The sequence below is a fragment of the Mandrillus leucophaeus genome, unplaced genomic scaffold, assembly GCF_000951045.1.
Source record: "Mandrillus leucophaeus isolate KB7577 unplaced genomic scaffold, Mleu.le_1.0 Scaffold283, whole genome shotgun sequence".
Classification (NCBI taxonomy): domain Eukaryota; kingdom Metazoa; phylum Chordata; class Mammalia; order Primates; family Cercopithecidae; genus Mandrillus; species Mandrillus leucophaeus.
In genome coordinates, this window is record NW_012102954.1 from 2,355,456 (window position 1) to 2,379,570 (window position 24,115).

General features: G+C 35.1%; 1 protein-coding gene across 1 annotated transcript in view; it reads right to left on the reverse strand.

The window, feature by feature from the left end:
* Nucleotides 1-24,115, reverse strand: part of WDFY3 (WD repeat and FYVE domain containing 3) — a 288,646-nt gene that overhangs the window by 161,855 nt on the left and 102,676 nt on the right. The window contains exons 4-8 of the mRNA XM_011985448.1: nucleotides 15,955-16,064; nucleotides 11,686-11,847; nucleotides 6,216-6,408; nucleotides 3,829-4,015; nucleotides 1,631-1,797 (exon numbers count right to left, since the gene is read on the reverse strand). Coding sequence (XP_011840838.1) covers nucleotides 1,631-1,797; nucleotides 3,829-4,015; nucleotides 6,216-6,408; nucleotides 11,686-11,847; nucleotides 15,955-16,064 — 819 coding nt within the window. The remainder of the gene's footprint in view (nucleotides 1-1,630; nucleotides 1,798-3,828; nucleotides 4,016-6,215; nucleotides 6,409-11,685; nucleotides 11,848-15,954; nucleotides 16,065-24,115) is intronic.

Sequence of the window (24,115 nt, forward strand, 5' to 3'; positions counted from 1 at the left end):
AAAGCAGTTTTTTCCAATTCTGTGAAGAAACTCTTTGGTAGCTTGATGGGGATGGCATTGAATCTATAAATTACCTTGAGCAGTATGGCCATTTTCACTACATTGATTCTTCCTAGCCATGAGCTTGGAATATTCTTCCATTTGTTTGTGTCCTCTTTTATTTCACTGAGCAGTGGTTTGTAGTTCTCATTGAAGAGGTCTTTTGCTTTTAAGAGAAAGAGGGTCTTGCTCTGTCACCCAGGCCGGAGTGCAGTGGTGTGATGATCGCTCACTGCAGCTTTGAACTACCGGGCTCAAAAGATCCTCCTGTGTAGCTGGGATTACAGGAGTAAATTGCCACACTATTTTTTTCTTAATAGTAAATAAAATGAAACCTTAAATCACTTAGGGAAACGTAGATTTCTCCCTACTTATTGCAGAGACTCATTTAAAAGGTTCTAAACAACTTATGTACTGAGGGTACATCATATCACACTGTTTGATGATGCCATCTCTTTTCATTTATTTAAAGACTGTTGATTTCTATGTCACAACATATATAGATATGTATTATAAATTTAAATAACCAGACATGTTGGTATTTTTTGGCTGGCTAAATTTTATATGGAAATATCAAGATCCTACTGAATACTCAGTAAGTGACAGTCATGTGACTAAAAACTATTAGAGGCCTCCAGGCTCAGGTTACTTTGAAATGATTACTGTGTATTTTTTGAAAAATAAAATACATAATAGAACTAGCTAGCATAATTATGTAATTAAATATTATTAAGATCCAAATGTTTGGAAATCTAGACTATAAAAATTTATCCTCTGACCTGAATGAAATAATGTAACCTCTGTACTTAGATTTTGCTTAGTTTTAAATAAAATATAAGCAGTTATACTTCATGCTGTCCATAGTCAGCCCCTGTATCCATGGGTTCTGCATGTGTGGATTCAAGCAATCACAGATGAAAAATATTAAAGAAAAAAAAGGTGTGGTTGCATCGGTACTGAACATGTACAGACCTTTTTCCTTGACATTATTTCCTAAACAATACAGTAAAATAAGAACATAGCATTTACATTGTATTTGGTATTGTAAGTAATCTAGAGATTATTTATTTGAAGTATATGGGAAGACACATGTAGGTTATATGCAAATACTATACCATTTTAAATCAGGGACTTGAGTGTCTATGGATTTTGGTATCTGTGAGGGGTCCTGGAACCAATCCCCCACAGATACTGAGGGATGATTGTATATCTTAATAGCTACAGAGATTAGACTGAAAATTGAGTTCTATTCACATAAAGTAGAAATGCATGAAGTGCCAGCATTCAAAAGAAGCATGTTTTGATTAAATTGTTTGACCGTTAAAAAAGAAACACTGTAATATAAATCTCCTTGTTTGATTTTATGATATTTTTACAATATTATTTTCAGGTATTTGATCTGCCAGATTAAAGATTATTACTTAAGAAATACTTAGACTTAAACCTTTAAAAAAAAAAAAACAAGCTTTAAGGGAAACAACATATTACTTTTATATATATAACATAAACAAAAAGTAATATACCAAAATACGACAAATTAATTCTTTCTCTATTTTTCTCAGTAGCACAGAAGGGAAAAAACAAGACTCACCTTTGCCTGCAGGCTGAGGTACTGCAAATCCAGGCAATAAAAACGGTGCCCCTGTGGTAATACCAGCTGGTTTTAGTTCATTGACACCATATGTTGTTAGGGAAGTTATCAGATTAACCAGATCTTTCAAGGCATCTTTGGATTCTGCCTCTTTTGCTTGCTCCAATCTAGAAAGATATGATTTAGAAAGTATTTTTTCTCTTTGGTTGTGTTCTCAGATTTAACACAGAAAGTATTTTTCAATTTTATACGCAGTAAATAAATGTATAAAAGTACTCTGAGAAGTACCGAAAGAACACTGGGGTCATTAGGGAATTATCTTTTAACAATGGTTTTACTGAGAACAGAAAATGGGTTGCAACAAATATCTTTTTTTTAAAAAAAATAGATTTATTGGGTATTTCCCCTTAAAAGAAGTAATTATTCTCATTAAAATAAACTTGGAGAATGCCAAAAAGTAGGAAAGAAGAAAAAGTACGATTAGCCTCACAAACACAATTAACATTCTTATATATTTCTTAAGCTTATCTTTTTAATATGAAAAGTTTAGTTTTTACAGTATTTATTCTCAGACTATATACAGAACGTTGTACCCTATTTTTTTCCTTTACTAGTGCTATATGTGTATTTCCACATGTTAGTGTAAGCTTTCACAGGTAAGCTTACAGGGGCCATACAGAGCCAACCACACATTTGGGGAGGGAGAGGTCCAACAGCCAGCAGAATACAAAAGCACTAATAAATAAAATCTTGTCTACATTTTGGATTATATCTTTAGGATCAATAAACAAATGAAATTATTGTATCAGATTACCAACATTTTTAAGGCTCTTAATATCTTGCCAACCTACACTTTCAAAGGATGAATCAATTAATACCCCTCTAGCAATGTGAAGTGGTTATTTAATCAACTTCCGTATGTATTTATAAATTTGCATATATATGCAAAATGATATTCTTAGGGGTTATCTAATATCAACTAGCAGCAACTAGGTTAAATTGATGTTACAAATAACAAGTTCTGGCCAGGCATGGTGGCTTACACCTATAATCCTGGTGCTTTGGGAGGCTAAGGCAGGAGGACTGCTTGAGGCTAGGAGTTTGGTAGCAGCCTGGGCAACATAGGCTCTACAAAAAAAATAAAATAAATAAAACAAAATATAGCTGGGTGTAGCTACTTAGGAAACTGAGATAGGAGGATCTCTTGTGTTCAAAATTATAGTGAGCTATGATTATGCCACTGCACTCCAGCCTCGGAACATAATGAGACCCTAGAGGGAGGGAGGGAGGGAGGAAGGAAGGGAGGAAGGAAGGGAAGGAGAGAGACAAGTAAGTTTACAAAACAGTGGTGTCTTATAAAAGATCAAATGATTTAAAAATAATTAATGGCCCAGGAATAGCTGCTGAAAAATTATGAGTATCTTCTTCTTAAGAAAATCTGTAACCAGCCACTTTCTAAGTATGTGCATGAATCATTTGCAATGGAAAAGGGGGTAACACATTTTGAAATTATTAATTTTTTTCACATACACAATTTTAAGGTTTCAATTCATCTACATAATTATTCTTGTTATTCAGTACATTAATAAAAAGACTAGAAGTACTATAAAATAAAGAACCAAAAATTAAGAAGAGTTTATACTTTAAGAAGATAATAATTCATCTAAATTCTTCTCCTTCAACTACTAAAGAGCAGATTTATGCTTCATATCTAACCTCTGACTTCACCACATTTGTGGCCTGCATTTGGCAATTTAACTCTAAATTCACATTTCCACTCTGTTGGCAGAACAGGAATAAAAAGAAGGGAGTAGGCCAGGTGTGGTGGCTCATGACTGTAATCTCAGAACTTTGGGAGGCCGAAGGATCACTTGAGGCCAAGAGTTTGAGATCAGCCTGGGCAACATAGCAAGATCCTGTCTCTATAAAAAATGTTTAAAAATTAGCTGGGGTGTGGTGGTACATGCCTGTAGTCCTAGCTACTTGGGAGGATGATGTGGGAGGACCATTTGAGCCCAGGAATACGAAGCTACAGTGAGCTGTGATCACACCAGGAAAAGTAGGGAGTACAGCCAGGTATACATTAAATAAGTGTTTCATTAACCTGCTTTTTCTATAACACCAAATCACATTGTTTTCTTTGATAAAAAAAGACTGAATAGACATTTAAAATATATTCTTAAATTGTGCAGTCTTACCTAAGCAAGAGATCACAAAGAAAATTATATCCTTGCCATATCCGAAAATCATCCAGAAGTGTTTGGGAAACATCACTGGAATCTTTGAGAAAACAAGAAAGCCCAGCAAACATTTCAACAATTTCTAGGGGAGACAGGTCATCTGATTGCTGCATATTCTGAACACATGTAGATAAACACTCTTTCTCTGTAAGAATAGATAATTAAATAAATATGCATTATTCCTGACAATTGCTTAAAAATTTTTTAATTGTTAACTGTTGTTTAATGAAACATTAAATTTTAACATATCTGTAAAATACCATGAGATAAATGTAACACATTCTAAAAGTCAAATAAGAGTCATATGCACTGGGAAAGCACTGCCTCTAGGTAGTAAACAAAGGATAATACAGAAATGTGTTGAAAAATACTTGACATGTATGCACATGTAATTTTTTCACATATTTTGCTGTTTTATTAAACAAATGGCCACTGCCAAATCATATTTTTGATATTTTATATTGATATAGTAACAAGATGAAAAAAGCAAAAACTATCTTCTAAGTTTAAGAACAAAAATCTAGTAATTAGTTAAAACTTTAAGTTAGGGAGAATATATAGCCTGGCTAACATGGTGAAACCTCGTCTCTACTAAAAATACAAAAATTAGCTGGGTGTGGTTGCACGCGCCTGTAGTCCCGGCTACTCGGGAGGCTGAGGTAGGAGAATCACTTGAACCTGGGAGGCAGAGATTGCAGTGAGTCGAGATCACGCCACTGCACTGCACTCCAGCCTGCGTGACAGGGCAAGACTGTCTCAAAAAAAATAAAATAAAATAAAACCAAAAAATAAATTAGAGAGACTATAGACAAATGAGATACAGAAAAACTTTAGGAAATAAAAGTTTTAAAATTTTATTTGTATATTACTTGTTTAAAACACAGTTATATCTTATGCCTGACTCAGGATCTGTAGCATTTCAAGGAAGATTTTCACTTTCTTATCTTTGGTAATATGTATTTGTATAAAGAAACTTACTGTTACATAACAAAAGCTAAGATTTAACAGAGGAATGGGAGGAAATACGCATTTAATAACTGACTCATGTATTAGGTACTAGCTTTCACATATATCATTTAGTAAATGTAAGTGAACAAATTGGTGTATTATTTTGAAAGAGTTTCAGGACAATAATATCAGGTAGTTCTCAACTTGATGATTTAAGATTTTTCTACTTTATGATGGTGTGAAAGTAACATGTGTTCAGTAGAAACTGTACTTTATGTACCCATATAAGCATTGTTTTCCACTTCAGAATAGTGTTCAGTAAATTACATGAGATATTTAATACTTTATTATAAAGTTGATTTTGTGTTAGATGATCTTACTCAACTATAGGCTAACGTAAGTGTTCTAGTTACTTTCAGGGTAGGCTAGGCTGTTATGATGTTTGGTAGGTTAAGTATATTAAATGTGTTTTTGACTTACATTATTTTCAAATTACGATGGGTTTATTGGGACATAACCCCATCGTAAATCAAGGAGCATCTGTGTATATACCAAATAAGCAGATTGCTTGAGATGCTAAGGCAATTGTCTCCTATACAGACATTTTAAAAGACAGTTGAATATTACATATACTTTAAACCGACAGTGTCTTCTTATTGCTGATAAAGAATCCACCTAATTCCATCTATGCTGCATAAGACAGATTATTACCTAGCAACTTATGCAATATCTTCAGAAAGACTGGTTATAGGATATCAAAAAAACTTCTTTTTTATTCAGTAAAAGAAGAGAGAATAGGCTGTGACATAGAACTTTCATTACATTATGACTGAATTTACACAACAATGAAATTTTTTTTAACTTTTAGAAATATCCATTGTTGGCCAGGTGTAACGGCTGACACCTGTAATCCCAGCACTTTGGGAAGCCAAGGAGGGTAGATCATTAGGTCAGGAGTTCAAGACCAGCCTGGCCAAGATAGTGAAACCCTGTCTCTATTAAAAATACAAAAATCAGCCGGGTATGGTGGTGTGCACCCGTAATCCCAGCTACTCGGGAGGCTAGGGCAGAGAACTGCTTGAACCCAGGAGGTAGAGGCTGCAGTGAGCTGAGATTGCACTACTGCATTCCAGCCTGGGCAACAGAGAGAGACTCCATCTCAAAAAAAAAAAAAAAAAACAAAAAAAAGAAATATCTGTTGTTCAGAACTTACGAGGAGAATGTTTTACATTTGAAATGCCCCCATAGATGAAAAAAAATTTTCTTTTATCTCGGCAAATTTATTTTTTAGTTTAAAGAATAAGGTATAGAATACTGAAAGATAAAAATACATCTATTATTAAATGAAGAAAAGTGGAAGAAATTTAGAACACTGAAATATATAAAGAGATATTCACCATGAATATACTTCACTACATTGACACTAAGACCATGACGAGATATGGTCATGAGGACTTCTCCAGCACTCTTTCTCCAAGGCAGGTTATAGGGAGGGCACCAAGAGGTTATTGCACTGAATAGAAGCTGGAGATCATCTTTCTGAGCCAGCTCCTCCGCAGGGGAAACAAAACTGCACAGTTTCACTAAGATCTAAAAAATAAAACAAAACAAAACAAGAGTGTATAAGCAAAAATCAAATAATCTGATTTAAAAATGGGCAAATGAGCTGAATGGACTTCTCTCAAAAGAAGACATAGAAATGGCCAACAGGTATATGAAAAAATGCTCAACATCACTAATCATCAGGGAAATGAAAATTAAAACCACAATAAGGTATCACCTCAAGCCAGTTAGAATGGCTATTATCGAAGATAAAAATGAACAGATGCTGGTTAGGATGTAGAGAAAGGGGAACTCCTATATACTGTTAGTGAGAATATAAATTAGTACAGCCATTATGAAAAACAGTATGGAGGATCCTCAGAAAAGTAAAAATAGAACTACCATATGATCTAGCAATCCCACTACTGGGGGTATATATCCAAAGGAAATGAAATCGGTATGTCAAAGAGACAGCTGTACATCCACATTTACTGTAGCACTATTCCCAATAGTCAAAATTTAGAATCAACCTAAGTATCCAACAGATGAATGGATAAAGAAAATATGGAATACATATATACAATCTAAAACTATTCAGTCATAAAAAAGAATGAAATTTTGTCATTCAAGGCAATGTGGATAATATGTTAAGGAAAATAATCCAGGCACAGAAAGATGAATATTGAATGCTTTCATTCACATGTAGTAGCTTAAAAAGTTGATCTCATAAAAGTAAAGTGTAGAATTTTGGTTACAAAGGGTGGATAAGGGAAAGCGAGTGGGGCAAACTAAAGGCTGGTTAAGGGATACTGAAGTACAGTTAGGATTAAGTTCTAATGTTCTATAGCACTATAGGGTGAATATTATTTAAAAAACAATTTATTGTATATTTTTAAATAGCCAGAAGAATGAATTTTGAATGTTCCCAATGCAAAGAAGTAATAAATGTTTGAGGTGATGGATATATATACACTAGTTACCCTTGATTTGATCATTACACATTGTATACATAAAAATTATTACACTATAACCTATAAATATGTGCGTTGTCAATTAAAATTAATAATGAAAGTTAAAAAACCATAAGACTGTATGTAAGTAAGTAAATGGCTGATTATGTTATGACAGTAAACTAGTCCTACTTATATCAGCTTATTTTGAAAAAAAAATTTACTATCCTCTCTTCACCCTAATACTTTTGCATACCTTGGCTTGAAACAAGATAAAACAGTATTGCCTTTCCAAGTCAACATTTTATTTTTCTAACTTAGTTCTTTAATTTTTAGTTTGCCACAGGCAAAATGTAATTTTCTTCTCTAAAAGGGACAGTTTTAGTAAAAAAAAGGAAGTAAAAATAGATCTTTAAATTAAAGCAAAGATATTTTGAAATTGTTTCAATTTTCTATACAAGTAACAGGGGATATTAGAATAATATAAACAATATTCATTTCAAAGTATTTTAAATCTAGTTGCCAAAAACCTAAAGTCTGGCTTTCAAAGAAGACTCAAGACTTCTTAAGTACTGGAATGAGAACGTATTCTTTAACTGTGATTTGCAGAATACACACTACACAAGGGCACACAGCATTAAGAGCCTGCAACTTGGGAATTCAGCAATGGTTTCTGCCCTCAATGGGCTCTTCCTTCTAATACCAGTTCAGGTTAGGAAAAGTTAACTTTTCTCTTCGCTAAATTTTCTCATCTAAATATTTTTTGAAATATACAATATGAATGAAATTACTATAATTTATGACATCATTTTATTATCTTGAAAAAGAGCGCTTCATGAAATTTTGATAATTCGGCATCAGTGGAAAATAGCAGCCAGGTGTGGTGGCTCACGTCTGTAATCCTAGCACTTTGGGAGGCCCAAGGTGGGCAGATTACTTGAGTCCAGGAGTTTGAGACCAGTCTGGGCAACATGGTAAAACTCCATCTCTACAAAAAATTAGCTAGGCATGGTGGCTAGTTACTCAGGAGGCTGAAGTGAGAGGATCGCCTGAGCCCAGGAGGTCGAGGCTGCAGTGAGCTATGATCGTGCCACTGCACTTCAGTCTAGATGACAGAGTGAGACCTTGTCTCAAAAAAGAAGAAAAGAAAAGAAAAGAAAAGAAAAGAAAAGAAAAGAAAAGAAAAGAAAAGCTCAATAGAGAGAGGTATTTGAAATATCATATTTTATCTGAGAAAACTAGGCCTTCCTTTTCCTATTTCCTTCAAATGCAAAAACTTGCTTAGATATAAAAGCTTTCTAATTCATAGCTGCCAAGTATCAGAAAGGGAAAAAGGTTTAATAATTCATAAAAACAATAAAATATTTATAAAACCAGTAAATATGGTACCCTTCCCACCAAATGCCTGGAGAAACTGCTGGATACCAAATGTCCATTAATATGTGTAATATGTCATCATCTTTTATCATATGTGAATACAGACAGTTAAATGCAACAAAAAAGTATATTCTCAGAGGGGTGTATTACTGATTATAGTTGTTGTTGGTTCTGACACTGCCTTATATGATTAGGGAGACAAATGCCAGTTTTCCAATTAGGTACATAGAAAACAAACCCACAAATAATAAAATACTTTTTTACAAATCAAATCACTGTTCTCAAGCTGGATGCAAGGATTTCTTGAATTTGTTGACTTCTAAGATAAGTGGTTCATCTTTATAGGTAGGATTCTTATAAATAATCTAGAATGATCCTTTCATTTTACAGAACAGAAAACTGTAAAGTCAATTTATCATTCCTGGCTGGGCATGGTGGCTTATGCCTGTAATCCCAGCACTTTGGGAGGCTGAGGCGGGAGGATCACTTGAGCCCAGGAGTTCGAGACCAACCCTGCCAGCATGGTGCAACCTCATCTCTACTAAAAACAACAACAAAAAACTAGCCAGGCTTGGTGGCACAGCTTGTAATCCCAGCTACTTGGGTGGTTAAGGCACGAAAATCGCTTGAATCAAAGAGACGGAGGTTGCAGTGAGCCAAGATCGTACCACCTCACCGCAGCCTGGGAGACAGAGCGAGATTGTCTCCAAAAAAATTTTCTCATTCCTCTTCTGCCTCTACACTAACCACTTATATTTGTAAGAACTCTGTTACAAAAGTCCAATCAAGTGTGGCAGACCAATAATTGGCCACATCAACAACAAAAAAAACTGAATGCCTGCATGAAGCTTTACCAAATGCTAAAGTCCCAGGAAACCATATGTCACATAATACAAACGTAGGGATTTTATCTATTTTAAAACATTTAATAAGCTTGTCTCAATTGGTTTCCTAGACACAATGAGGAAAACATTAGCCTGCGATGAGGAACTAAAACAAAGGCAGTGATACACTAAAAGGAGCAGTGAACTAGGAAATGGTGGAGCTAGGTTTTTATTACTGTCACTCATCTTCTGTGGATCATAAACCGGAATATTAGTTTCCACAACTGTAAATGAGGAGTTTGATTTAAATGATCTTTTGAGTCCCTTTTGGCCTTAATATTCAATGACTTCAGTATGCTAAAGTGACTCCCACATGACTGAAAGTCAGCACCTGGTTTTCAAGTAGAAATAATTTTTTAAAAAAACTTTGCTATGCTTACTTAGGTATTAAAAGTATCAAATGGAGATTTCATTTATTACCTTAGGCATTAGTTCTTTAAAAAGGGTTTACTGAAATGAGACCGCTATTCTAATCAGCAAAGATCAACCCACTACATTCATCGGCAATATCTTCAAGCAGCTATAATTCCTATGCGATTTACTCCTTCATTTATTCCCATTGCTTTTCTCAGCCAATCTAATTCAGGAGTCAGATAGATCTGAGTTCTAAGCCTATTTCTGCCATTTGCTTATGTAATCATTTTGGGGAAAAACAAAAGCTTTGAAGTCGTGGGGTTATCTTGCAAATTGAGATGTGAGATGAGAAATATTAACCACAAGCACAAAAGTAACAGATCAAGTGTTCAATAAATACATTGATTTAGTATTTTACTTGATAATCCTATTCTTTCACTTTCTAAAACTGTCTTGGTCTCACTCTCTCCTGTCCTTTCATCACTAGCAGCTCTACAAAACAGTCATCCTTACAGTAAAGAGCCCAGTGACATGAGGTAAGCCTGCAACCATTATTCTACATAGCTCTATCTTTTATACCCCAATCCACTGTTCTCTTCATTCCCTTCCTGCTCTCAATGGTGATGATGGTGGCAGCAGCAGTAATCACAGTTACTTCTTCCTATCTACTATGTGCTAAGTTGAAAACTGTGCCTTTACATATTATGTCATTTAAGCCGCAAAAAACCTTTTAGGTAGATATCATTTTCATTTTACAGGTGCGAAATCTGCATCTTAGATGACTTAGCTTTAGAGAACTAGATCTAAACATGTTGTTGTTTTTAACTGTTGATTGGGTTAAAAAACATGTAAAATTTACCATCTTAACTGTTTTAAGTGTGTGGTACTCATACAGTAGTATTAACTATATGTACACTGTTGTGCAACAGAACTTCTTCATCTTGCAAAACTGAAACTCTATTCCTATCAAAAAATAATTCCCTTTTCTTCTTTCCCTTAGCACCTAGCCACCAGTATTTTACTTCCTGTTCTACCTGTATTACTACTTTAAATATATCATATGAGTGGAATCATGCAGTATTTGTCTTTTTGCATCAAATGTTGTTTTTTTAATACTATATCAGACCAATGGACAGATTATATTCTCTATGTTTGTAGGTTGCTTGTTTTGACAATTTTCTCCCAAGAAAGGATATCACACATGATGACTATATTCCTGGGCTAGCTAATAAAGGTCTATCACATGTTTGTTAACCCACAATGCTATTAAAAGAACAGTGCTAATAGTGGGAAAGAAGAAATTTACAGGCAGGGCAGAGGAGGAGGCAGCCATCACCAAAGTACACTGTCTTTACAAGTGAAATATTTATAGGCTAGGAACTTCCTGTATATAAACAGCAACTAGACAGAATTTCCAGACATTATAAGAAATATTATCCAAATCTTTATATCATTTTCAAGAGTTTTTCCTTGCTTAGTTCATTTTCGATACATGCCGATATATCAAATGTAATCTCAATGGCTGGATCTGTTCAGAGAAATAAACTTGCTAATGCCTCACTCAAATATTCCTGAAAAGAATATTTCAATATTATTTCTGCAGATTCAAAAAATGTGACAATTATATGAGATAAAGTCATAATATCATAAATAAAATGAAATATGAGTTAATAAATGGAATATGTAGAACATCTATTTAGGAAGTACACCCACTTCCCTTTAAATAGGGTGGACATCCAGGCAAATAGCACCTTTCATACCTGTACAAAAACTTTCTGGAGTAGTCCTCGACGTTCTGCTAGAGGTAGCTCATTCTGTGCACCTCCAACTGCCTCAGGCACATGTGGAAGGTCAAAAAACAGATATAAACATTTAACCAGGGTGGAAGGCACTGACATTGTTGTCATGCAGTCCACAGTTTTCTGGAAAACAAACCAATAAATAAGTGAATAGATAGACAGACACAACTATAATTGGTACAGCCAAATAATTCATAAATGTTAACCTGAAAATTACATATCAAGGTAACTTTTTAAATGCATATAAGAATTTAAAAATGACTCCAAGTGAAGAAATATACAACTTTGCATTTGAATAATTTTGCTTTAATCAAATAGTGAGATTGAGTTTGTTATATAGTAAATTAGCAATTAAAGGTAATATTTATTTATTAAAAAGCAGCATGTTTCAGGAAGCATAAGCTTTACAATTCAGAAAAACAGACACTTAATAACTATGAACTTCAGCAAACTACTTAATTCTCCTGAGATTCACTTTCCTTTCTTACAGAAATAGAAAGAATGATACACCCTCTTCAGGGTTAACATGAGAGTTATGTAAGATAATAAACACAAAGATACATTAAGCACTAAATTGTATATTCATTGTTGCTCTTCTATTATTTTTGTCTTTATTCTTATTGTAGATTTTTGAGGCTAGAAAGACACTTGAGTGATAAAGCCATCACTGACACCAATACATCTCCATATTAGTTTCAAAGATATCCAGAGGAGAAACTCCTCTAGACCTTCTTACAGTACATATTTCAACATTGTTAAGTATGATATATTTATCAAAATTTTCCATGGTGCAGTTTGGAACAAAAAGTTTAACCGCACTAGAGATCAACAGACTGCATAATCTGTTGATTCGTTTATTTACTTTCTCATAAAACATTTATTGAGTGTGTAGGGAATGTTAGGCTGTGTGCTGGGAGCTGGGCATGCAAAGATGAAGCATCTCTGTCCTTCAGAAGACCACAGTCGACTGGAATTATTAGAGTCCTAAATAATTATGATTTAATCTCTTAAGATTTCAGTCTAACAATGGTAGTACATACAGGCTAATATAAAAGGGATTAACCAACACTGCCAGGAAGGGCATTAAAAAGTATAAGGAATTAAAAAAAAGGGAAAGATCACCTGGAAGATACATAGGAGGTGGTTAGGCCATATGGTACAGTATTTTTGAAGAACCACAGATTCCAAAAATGCTGACTCCTGAAGAGCCACAATAATAATGGCTAACCTTGAATTACTGTTTACTATGTAAGAGGCATAAGGCTAATAAGCACTTTACATACATCATCTTACCTACTACTTAAGTCAACCCCATGAGACACTTCATTTGTAAAATGATCCTTATTTCACAACTGAAGCAACTGAGGCTCATCACTTACATACCCTGCTTTAGGTCAGAGAGCTGGCTAAGTGGCCTAGAAAGTGTGTATGCTCAATCACCTATGAAAATAGTCTCACGTTTTATTTTGTTGGCAGTGATGACCCAGTGAAGTGTTACAAACAAAAAGTAAAAGAACTAGATTTCAGAAAATTAACTGGTGGTAATACAGATCATAAATTAAATATAGAGAGCCAGAAGAAAAGGGTAATTAGGAAACTAACTCCCCAAACCACAGAAGAGATGGGGCCAGAACTAATGCAGTAGCAGGGTGATGAAGAAGAGAGAGCTTCAAGACTATCCCTGGAAGATGTGGCCCCTTTCTACATACCTAACCTGCCATTTCTTGTCTCGAATACTCTAAACCTTTTATTCTATTCACCTACGATTTATTATTTCTTAACACTTGCGTTACCATACATTTAATGTTCAGTTTAAACATCTGCTATGTCTCAAAGTTTACTGAACTCATCTTCCCTTCTACCTTCACCTTCAAAATGTTTAACTCTCACATTTCTATTTTCAATAGCACTATATATGCCCCTTTATTAAATATGATGGTATTATCTTTTCCTGCTTCATCTCTGTCATCTATGCATTGAGTCGGGACTATGTTTTGGTCATCTCTGTATATCGCTGCTACCAGGAGAAAATGGTGCTCAAAAAAGGTAGCTCCAAACATAACACTGAATTTGCTTTTCAAATGTTATCTATTTCCAGATAGATTATTACGAGCTTTAGCTCACCACTAAGCAAAGTGGTATGACATTTCATTTTCATCTGATTGTAGATAGATTTAAAGTATAACTTGGCATCTAAACTTGTAATTTTTAAGTAATTAGGTTTTCACAGAAAATATGAATAAATGTAGAACATTGTACTAAAATTTAATATTACTTATATTAAATATCAATAGTAAATATTTAAATTACATAAAGTTTTAAAAGCAAATAAAGATGTGCTATTCTAAACCAAATTTTGGTATAGTAACACACAGACATTTATAGCTACCATCAACAGCAAACAGAATTGAGATTTTGTTATTCATCCAGTAGAGTCAGATACATGAAAACAATGGTCTACTCTGGGACCATTTGAAGATTACTTAGAATAACCAACCCGCTCCATTTGCCTGAGACTGTGCAGTAACCTGAGATGCAGACCTTTCTATCCTAAAACCTGGAAAATCTCAGGAACACCAGGACAGGTTGGTTACACTAATTCCCTGAGATTAAAAAAAAAAAAAAAAAAAAAGAGGGCCAGGCACGGTGGCTCACGCATGTAATCCCAGCACTTTGGGAAGCCAAGACAGGCGGATCACCTGAGGTCAGGAGTTCGAGACCAGCCTGGCCAACACGGTGAAACCCCATCTCTACTAAAAATACAAAAATTAGCTGGGTGTGGTGGCACCCGCCTGTATTCTCAGCTACTCAGGAGGCTGAGGCAAGAGAATCGCTTGAATCTGGGAAGCGGAGGTTGCAGTGAGCCAAGGTCACGCCATTGCACTCCACTCCAGCATGGGTGACAGAGCAAGACTCCGCCTCAAAAAAAAAGAAAGAAAAAAAAAAGAAAGAAAAAACACAGCAAACAAATAAAAAGAAAATAGATCATTCCAAGGAGAAAATTCTAAGAGATAATTACTTTGGGTTACTGACAGGTTTCAGGATATGGTTACTAAGACGTACGCACTGTATCTGCTGTGGCCAGTCATCTGGTATAATGATGTTACAGTTACCTAGGTCCATTATTAAATGATGGGAGGTGTTTAAAAGTCCACTGTAACTTAGACAACAGACATTTCCAAGATTGGTACTGACTTCAGTAGGTAATTATACTCTGGATTTTAGAAGGCTGAATAAACCTCTTTCATTGTCAAAACATCAAAGGCCAAAAAATCAGGTAATTCAAATAGCTCATTAATGAGCACATGCAACATATTTCATGACAGATACTTACAGCTGATTTAGAGGAAATAAAAGTAATTTCCAGAATAAATCAAATGAGAAGAAAATATATATTATCCTAAAAACATCAATGTTTCCTTATTTCCCATACAAATTTAAAACTATTTTCCATGTAATTTGTTCTTTATTAGCTGAGTGACTTTACACAAACAGTGATTTTTTTTTTAATTTTCCTGAGCCAGAGTTTCCCTAACACGGGTGACAAAAATGTTGGGCTGGGCCTGATAGACCCAGAGTTCCAGAGCTACTTGCCACCAGTCAGAAATAGTTCATCTGTTTGCCCAGAATGCTCTACAAATGGTATCACTACAAAAATTTTTTTTTAGAGACAGGGTCTCATTCTGTCACCCAGGCTGGAGTACAGTGCTGTGATTATGGCTCATTGCAGCTTCAACCTCCAGGGCTCAAGCAATCCTCTTGCCTCAGCCTCTGAACAGCTGGGACTTCAGGTACAGGCCACCATACTCAGCTAATTTTTTTTTTTTTTTTTTTTTAAGAGATGGGGGTCTCTCTATGTTGGCCAGACTGGTCTCAAACTTCTGGGCTCAAGCAATCTTCCTACCTTGGCCTCTCAAAGTGCTGCAATTACAGGTGTGAGCCACTGAGCCCAGGCACAAATGGTTATGTTCCTATGTGTGTTACAACATATCGAGATGGAAAACACTGCTCTAAGTCATGCGTTTCCTTACGAGTAAAATGCATAGAACATCAAACTCCTGGCAGAGATGCTATGAGAAGCATGAAATAATGTTTTAAGAGAGTTAGAAGAATACAAATGATTATCATAGTATCTCATCCGGATATAATGATATATTTAATAACAAAATCACAAGAGAGGTTATAAAATAAAGACGCTGAGTTATCATACATGAAAACTAAGAACTTTACCTGACCAGAGGAAGCTAACAAATTAATTGTCGTCAGAAGCATCCAGCCTCTACTGGCTTCTTCACTCTGATTGATCTCCAGGAACTGAACTATGGCCCGACTTGCAGCCTCTATAAAACCAAAGGGAAAGTCATTAAGTGGGGGGAAAGTCACATATAAAGAGGTTTTTCTTTAAAACCTACCAAGAAAATGAAAATTTACTAAGCACATAATTAAATCAGTACTATTACATATGGAAAAACTTAAAAAATAGCAATGTTTTAATGATATTCATAAACCATTATATCGTTAATACAGAAATGTAAAAGCCAACCTATGTATTTCTGGGAAAGTTATGACAGGAGCTGATCAGAAAGTCACAGAAGAGGTGAAATTTGAGCTAAATCTGCCTGGAAAACAAGTACATGTTTGTCCAGGAAGTGGGAGTGATTAAAGATGCAGAGAGAACAAGAACACAGCAATAAAGCAAGAGTGGCTAGAGGAATGAGCCTGATACATACAGATCAAGACAAAGAACTGTGATAACACTTTCTTAACATTACAGAAGAACACTGTTGAGAAGTGGAGTCTAATACCAACAGTAGTGATTTTTTAAAATAGAGGTGCCTAATTATGAAGGAGGGTAAGCTACTGGCTGTATTTGTTTTTTGGGGCAAGAGGGAGCAAATGTAGTTTCTTGAGAAAAGGAGATGATGAAAGGATTATACTAAGACTATTAATCTAGTAGTAATGTGTATGACAGACTGGAAGGCTAAGGAGAATGGTGAGAGGGAAATAAAATTAAGAGGCTTCCTAAGTAATACACACAGGAATAACTTGAGCAGCTGACAGGAGGAAGAGAGAAACAGTGAAATACATACGACAGCCAATCATAGAACTGCAGACTTGGAAGAATCTTCAAAAGTAAATTTAGTAGATTATTTTCCTTATTAGAGAGAAGAGTAAATAGAGATGTCTCTAAATACGTACCTAATTTCATCAGCATGGTTTGCCAATTTTTATAGTAATATATGATAGGACTTAAAATTGTCAGAAAAGAAGTCCAATTTGGCAGGGTGCAGTGGCTCACACCTGTAATCCCAGCACTCTGGGAGGCCAAGGCAGGTGGATCACCTGAGGTCAGGAGTTCGAGACCAGCCTGGCCAACATGGAGAAACTCCATCTCTACTAAAAATAGAAAAATTAGGCAGCTGTGGTTTCATGAGCCTGTAATCCCAGCTACTTGGGAGGCTGAGGCAGGAGAATCGCTTGTACCCGGGAGGCGGAGGCTGCAGTGAGCCAAGATCATGCCACTGCACGCCAACCTGGGCAACATAGTGAGACTCTGTCTCAAAAAAAACAAAAAAAAGAACAGAAGGTAAGTTCAATTTGTTCAGTGGGAACTAACTGGGTAAAAAACTAATGTATACTTGGCTGGGTGTGGTGGCTCACGCCACCGAGGTCAGGAGATCAAGGACATCTTGGCTACTAACACAGTGAAACTCCGTCTCTTAAAAATACAAAAAATCAGCCAGGTGTGGTGGTGGGAGCCTGTAGTCCCAGCTACTTGGGAGACTGAGGCAGGAGAATTGCTTGAACCTGGAGCCAGAGGGTGCAGTGAGCCGAGATCACATCACTGCACTCCAGCCTGGGTGACAGAGCGAGACTCCATCTCAACAACAAAACAAAACAAAAAGCTAATGTATACTTAACACACTTCATAAAGAAGTAGAAAGTAGAAAATAAGATTTAGGTTATCTTAGGTGTATTTTTTCTTTAATTTAACATAAAATAGAAGTGTTTTATTAGATAACTGAATACAAGACTTACACATGATTCTGGGCTGGGCAAAGTTTAATCTTTGTAAACTTCCATTTGAGGGTACACTATAGCAGTAAAATTTTTAAAATAGCTTCTTTTTATTGCGTCTTAACTATATATCAAGCATTGTGTTAAGTACTTGTGGGTTTAACTCATTTAATCTTTACAAAGAACCCTGTGGGTTATTTTCTACTAATATATCCCTTATAATAGTGTAAGTTGAGAAATGCAGAAGATAAATAATTTGCCTACAATCACGAAGCTAGTCAGTGAAAGAGATCTGGATAGGGCTGAGGTTGAATGATACGGGGAGATTCCAAACTCCATCGACAAAATAAACTATCTTTACATAACAAATACATTTTAGTATTTTGTAAAGAATAGTATAACTGTATCACTGCAAAAAAAAAGAACTATTTTATTTTCACCTGCCAATTTCAGTATGTGTCATTCAGAATATTTCAAAGGCATCTCCCACTTTTTATTCTATTATTTTTTATTTTTTTGAGACAAGGTCTCACTCTGTTGTCCAGGCTGGAGTGCACGATCACGGCTTACTGCAGCCTCAACCTCCTCAACTCAAGCAATCCTCCTGCCTCAGTCCCCCATGTAGCTGGGACTAACAGTATACACCACCATGCATAACCAATTAAAAAAAAATTTCTTTGTTGAGACAGAGTATCGCTATACTGCCCAGGCTGGTCTCAAACTCCTGAATTCAAGTGATCCTCCTGTCTTGGCCTCCCAAAGTACTGGGATTACCTGTACCTGGGTGTGAGCTGCTGTGCCCAGCCTCACTTTTTATTTTAAATGAGGTAAGTGGCTCATTTTAAAAGTATATAGCATTTAGTGCTATCTTAAAAAATTATGTATACTAGCAAGACAATTAAAATAAAACCTCCATAAATCAAATGGTTTCTTAAAACTTTGAGGAAAAAATGCCCACTACTAGTCAGAAACATACTGGATCTTTTAATTTCAATATTTAACAAATACAAATATAAATGATGATTTAAGTTTTTAAGAGTTAATGAAAGAAGATATTAATAGTAACCCATCTTTAGAGTTGTCAATCATTTGATTCAAGCTTTATCTTTCACACTGCATTTCAATACATATAGTTAGAATGAAAAACACAGAAATGAGGTTAGTAAAGCCCAAGATTAGATTAAATAAGTAAAGAATGCAGACAATCTTAAATGCAATTTCTCAACCTACACTGAGAGAAAACAAACAAATTTAATTAGCATTCAAAACAATCAGAATGCAAAACATGTTAATAATAAGTGAAATACAAGTTTTCCTTGGTAAGTCCATTTAAAGCATATGCCATTTTCAAATTTTTGCTTCATGATGATGGTGAGTTACATTAATGGTATTATTATACTTATTTCATTAATGAAGACACAAAGCCCTAAACACCCTTACCCCCTCCAAAAAAAATTCCACAAGTTAGTCAGAAAAACAATATTAGAATTCACAGCTTCCATGCTTTTCATTTAACAATACATAACCACATCTTGGGAATGAAATTACCTGAAGGTGTTGTGGCTTTGAAATCCTTGGGGGACAGCAGGGCACACTGTTTTTCTGTTTAAAAAAAAAGGCTGGGTTGTCTAAGTGGGGATTCACTAAATTCCACTAATCCCACCACAAGAGTACTGGGGTCAACATCATCCAGCCTCTCCACTGCTCAATTGCCGCCCACTGGGGATTGCACTACTAGGTTTAACAGTGGCACCTAGCATGTAACAAAAACATTAATAATAAACTGAAGATACTACTTTATGCAGGTAGGAATTTTCTGCTTTGCTGATATAAATTGACCATGTGCTCTTAAACTTAAGCAGAATTAGAACTGGCTGAACTAACTAGAAGAGATGGGGAAAAATCTTAAGATACACCCTCTATACAATCTGGCTACAACATTATGTTTTTGTCAAATTAACTGAGTCACTACTTACTTCCAGCAAAAGCCACAAGGAGGCAAAGGAACAAGAAAGAATTAAGGGAGACAAGGAGACTGTGACTTGACCTAAATGTGTAACAAATCATCCATGTATCCATTTTGCAACTTGATATGCCCTAAAAGGTTTCCATTTACATTAACTTCAGACAGATGTAAACAACAGAACTGCACATAAGCTTGTTTCCTACTGAGATATCTACAGCCCATATCTCAAGTAATCTGATAAAAAAGTCTGTATCTGTGAGTGCTGATTAGGTAACACCCAAAATAACAAGTCTTCCATAATAAATTCAGAGGGGTACTGGAAGAATAATCTTGTTCTGGTGAACAATGAACATAACCAGCCTTCAAAGGAATAACAGAAGGTTCACTTCACCTGTTTTTTGGTAGAAAAACTATGTGAATGTAAATTAAGACAAAATTCTTTTCAATGATAACTGCCTATAAAATAAAAGGTTATATGAGGTATCTAAAGTAGTCGAACTTATAGAAGGAGAAATCAGAATGGTGGTTGGTGGCCAGGGGCTGAGAGGAGGGGGAAACGAGGAGCTGCTGTCCAATGGGTATAGTTTCAATCATGCAAGATTAAAAAAAAGTTCTAGAGATCTGCTTGCTGTACAGCATGGTACGTATAGTTAACAGTCTGTACTGTACACTTAAAAATTGGTGAAGAGGGTAGACCCCATATTAAATGTTATTTTAACCACAATAAAAATAAGTAAATAAGAAAATAAAGATGAAATATGTAAGAGTTGGATGATTTAGGATATACTTAGGTCCTGAAAAATCTAGAACTTTTTACTAGAAAATCAATAGGTCAAAAAGTCTCCATGAATGTATTTTTGATAACAACACTGACCAAAATAATCTTCCAATGTTCTAAATGAAAAATGAAAGAAAAAAAACAAAGATTCCCATAGCCAGGGTAAGGCTGACTAAGGAGACACTCCAGAATTATGTTCTTCTCTCCTAAAAATCAGGAAGGCTGGCTCTTCTAACTCTACTCTGATTCTCAAAGCATTAAAAAAAAAAAAAAAGGGCAGAGAAATCCTATGTCCAAAATCATTAAAAGTTTATTGAACACCTAATTATGTGACAACCATTATTCTAGGTGCTAGTAATACAGGGGTGAACACAACAGACAATAAAATTAAATAAGTAAATAAAGCAAATACTTTCAGATGATAACAAAGCTATGAAGGTTAACATACAACGTGACTGAATAGATACTAATGGGTGTGGGGACAGAGGATAGAAGACCTATTTGAGACAGGGTACTCAGGAAAGATTTTTCATGAGAAGTAACACAAACTAAATTGAGTATCATAGGATTCAAAGGTTAATGAATTTCAAAAGTTTAAAACTAAAAATTATGTGAAATTACACAATATGAAAAAAAAGTATCTTAAAAAATTCCTAGGTAATAAGTTGCCACCAATGAGGAAAAGTGGATGAAGAGCACATGATCCTAGGTACTATTTTTGTAACTTCCTAAGAGTCTATGATTATTTTAAACTTAAAAGTTAAAAAAAAATACTTGTGTAATTTTTACTGTAACAATGAGACATCTTCTACTCTATTTAAGACATCTTTCATTACATCTAAAAAATTTCTCTATGGATGTAAAATCATAAAGGGAGTTTGGAAAATGAATCTCCAATGTAGCAAAATGTCTTTCTACAAACATGCAGATTAAGTATTTAAAAAGATAGTAACAGAGGCAAGTATAAATAAGTTTTAGGAATTTTTTCCTAATCTAGTATGTCATTCAAGAAAGAATGGGGAATACCTCATTTCATCAGCATGGGTATTTCCTTACAGGACTATGAAAATGGATGAATACATCCATTAAAATGCTCGTAAAAGGATTTTTAAAAGGTATAAACTTTTAAGAACAAGAACAGGATAAGTGAAAGCAATGAAATTTTGGATATTAAAATAGCAGCGAGATTCATGGTTACTGATTACCAAACCCTAGAATCTTGAAGTAATTCAAGAAAAGTAGAAAAGCAACCAAACTACCAAAGAACCCCTGAGAGGCTCAGGAATTGGTGGCACAAGGCACCTTTGGAAGCAGAAGGAAATAAGAACTAGACAGAGAAGCATTGGTGGAAAATATGTTCAAGAGCACTTAGACCCAAGGTCCCCACTACTATGTGGGCACTAGACGGGAGGTTTGTTTGTTCAGTGAAAAGAATAAGAGAGGGAGTGTGGATTGGGGGGCACCAGGCACCATCTGGACATACAAAGGTAAAATAAAAGCTTATATACTAAACCTTGAGGGTCCCCAAACCTTTCCCCTACTTTGCTTCCAAAATGCTGAGTCAGGCATTATCTTCCAAGCAGAGACTGGACAATTCTCTGAGTACCTGCTTAGTTTAGGAAAAAGATCACCAAAAAAATAGCCTAGCAAGATCACCTTATGTTGCAGCCCACAGCTGCAAGTTTCACACACAATTAAAAAGCTTTTTAATGCTCCATTCTTATGTAAGAGTAGATGGTCATGGGTGAGACATGTAAGGACATTCTCTAACATAAAAGACAAAGATAAAAACAAATTGATTAAAAAAACTTTTTTATTAAACCTGAAAGAAACAGATTATTTAGGGAGACAAAAATCTGAAAGAAAAAAGTAAGAAACCTCAGAAAGATGAGAAGAAAATATACCCCAAAAATAACAGAAACCAGTAAGAAAGAACACTTAAAAATAAAAAATATTTTTTAAAATGAGAAAAATATAATGTCACAAATGAAAAAAAAAAAAACCTCTACAGAAGAGATAGATGATAAAATTGAGGAGTTCTCTCAGTAAGTAGTCAAAAAACAAAGAGAAAATGAGAGGAAAGATAAGAAAATGAGAGGAATATTCTAAGAGGGTCATCTGACTAGAAGGAGAAAACAGAGGGGAGGATATTATTAAACAATTCATGAAACTTTGCCCAAATTAAAGGATATGAATAACCAGACTGAAAGAGTCCAATGAGTACCCAGCACATGTATAAAAATAGGTCTACCACAAGGCATGTTATTATGAAATTTTAGAAAAGCAGGGACAAAGAGAGGATCCTAAAAGCTTCTAGAAAAAAAAAAAATAGGTCACAGAGGAAAAAAGAAAAAATCAAGAATATACGTAGCTTTTGATTTCTCAGTAACAATGTAAGAACTTAAATTATAAAAGAAAAATTTTAAAATTCTGAGACAAAATGATTTCCCACATAGAACCTGATACTTACTTAAAGAGGACTGATAATAATGCAGCTGCAAGATTTTTCCAAAATGACCCTGAGTGCTCATCCTCGGCTGCATGGAAGGGCAGAGCTAAGACACTCATCACTGACCATCTCAACCCATCGTCAACTTTCCCAGGCAACTGGTAGCTTCTAATCTCTGCTAAGAGGACCTCCTGGATTACATAGCTAGCATTCTCAAACAACTCCTATAAATATCTAACAAGTATTCAATGGCCTAAGTCATAGGCAGTTTAAATGTCTCTTCACTAACAAGATTACTCTTGAGTTTGTCCTTTAGGAATGGAGAACAATGGGGGACAGAGAGGAGGAGAGGAAAGTGTCTCTCCATTTAAATGTAAACCACAGCTGCGTTTCAGCGCATCTCCCCAGCACATGTATCTGTGAGATCACGAGAGTGGTAGATATGTGTCTTCTTTTCTCTTACTGACCCTTGGTTTTGTATTAAATAAGTTTCCTTTTCTATAATAATCATGCTGTATGATGTAACGGAATTTGTTCTAAGTCCTGGCAGCTGAAAGGTTGTCAGGTGAAAGAAGAGGAAAGAATCTAGTTTTTACAGCAATAGTCAAAAAATGTTTAACTCATGGTATGTCTAAAACAACAAGCAGAACAAAACCCTGATAACCCCCCTGCATCCTTTTTTACGAAGCTGCTGGAAAAGATGCACTACCAAAATCAGGGATTTAGGAAAAAGAATCCATCCAAAAGAAATGAAAAGGCATCTCAGGACAATGTGAATAGTGATGTTAAAATGGCAGCTGTGCAGCTGGCCTAGAGAGCAACTACTACAGATGACAGAGAATCCTAAGTAGCTTATGGTCTACGGCGAAGATCAAGAAACATGCACAATGACCACCCAGGAGGTTGAGAAGAAAAACAGTAGTTCAGAAGAGAAAAAATGTTTCTTTGCCTAAAGAAATCAAAAAGCATTTCATCAAGGAAGCATGACTTAATCATGCTGACATTTAGACATACTGAAATGAGGAAAAGATTCTCCTTCCTCAGTGAAGCATTCTAAGAAAATAATTAAAATAAGAGAATAAACATGTTTGAAGATTACAGACAGCAGGATTTGGTTGAAATACAGAAAACAAGCAATAGAAGCAGTGTATGCTTAAAAAAAAAAAAAAAAAAGACCAGA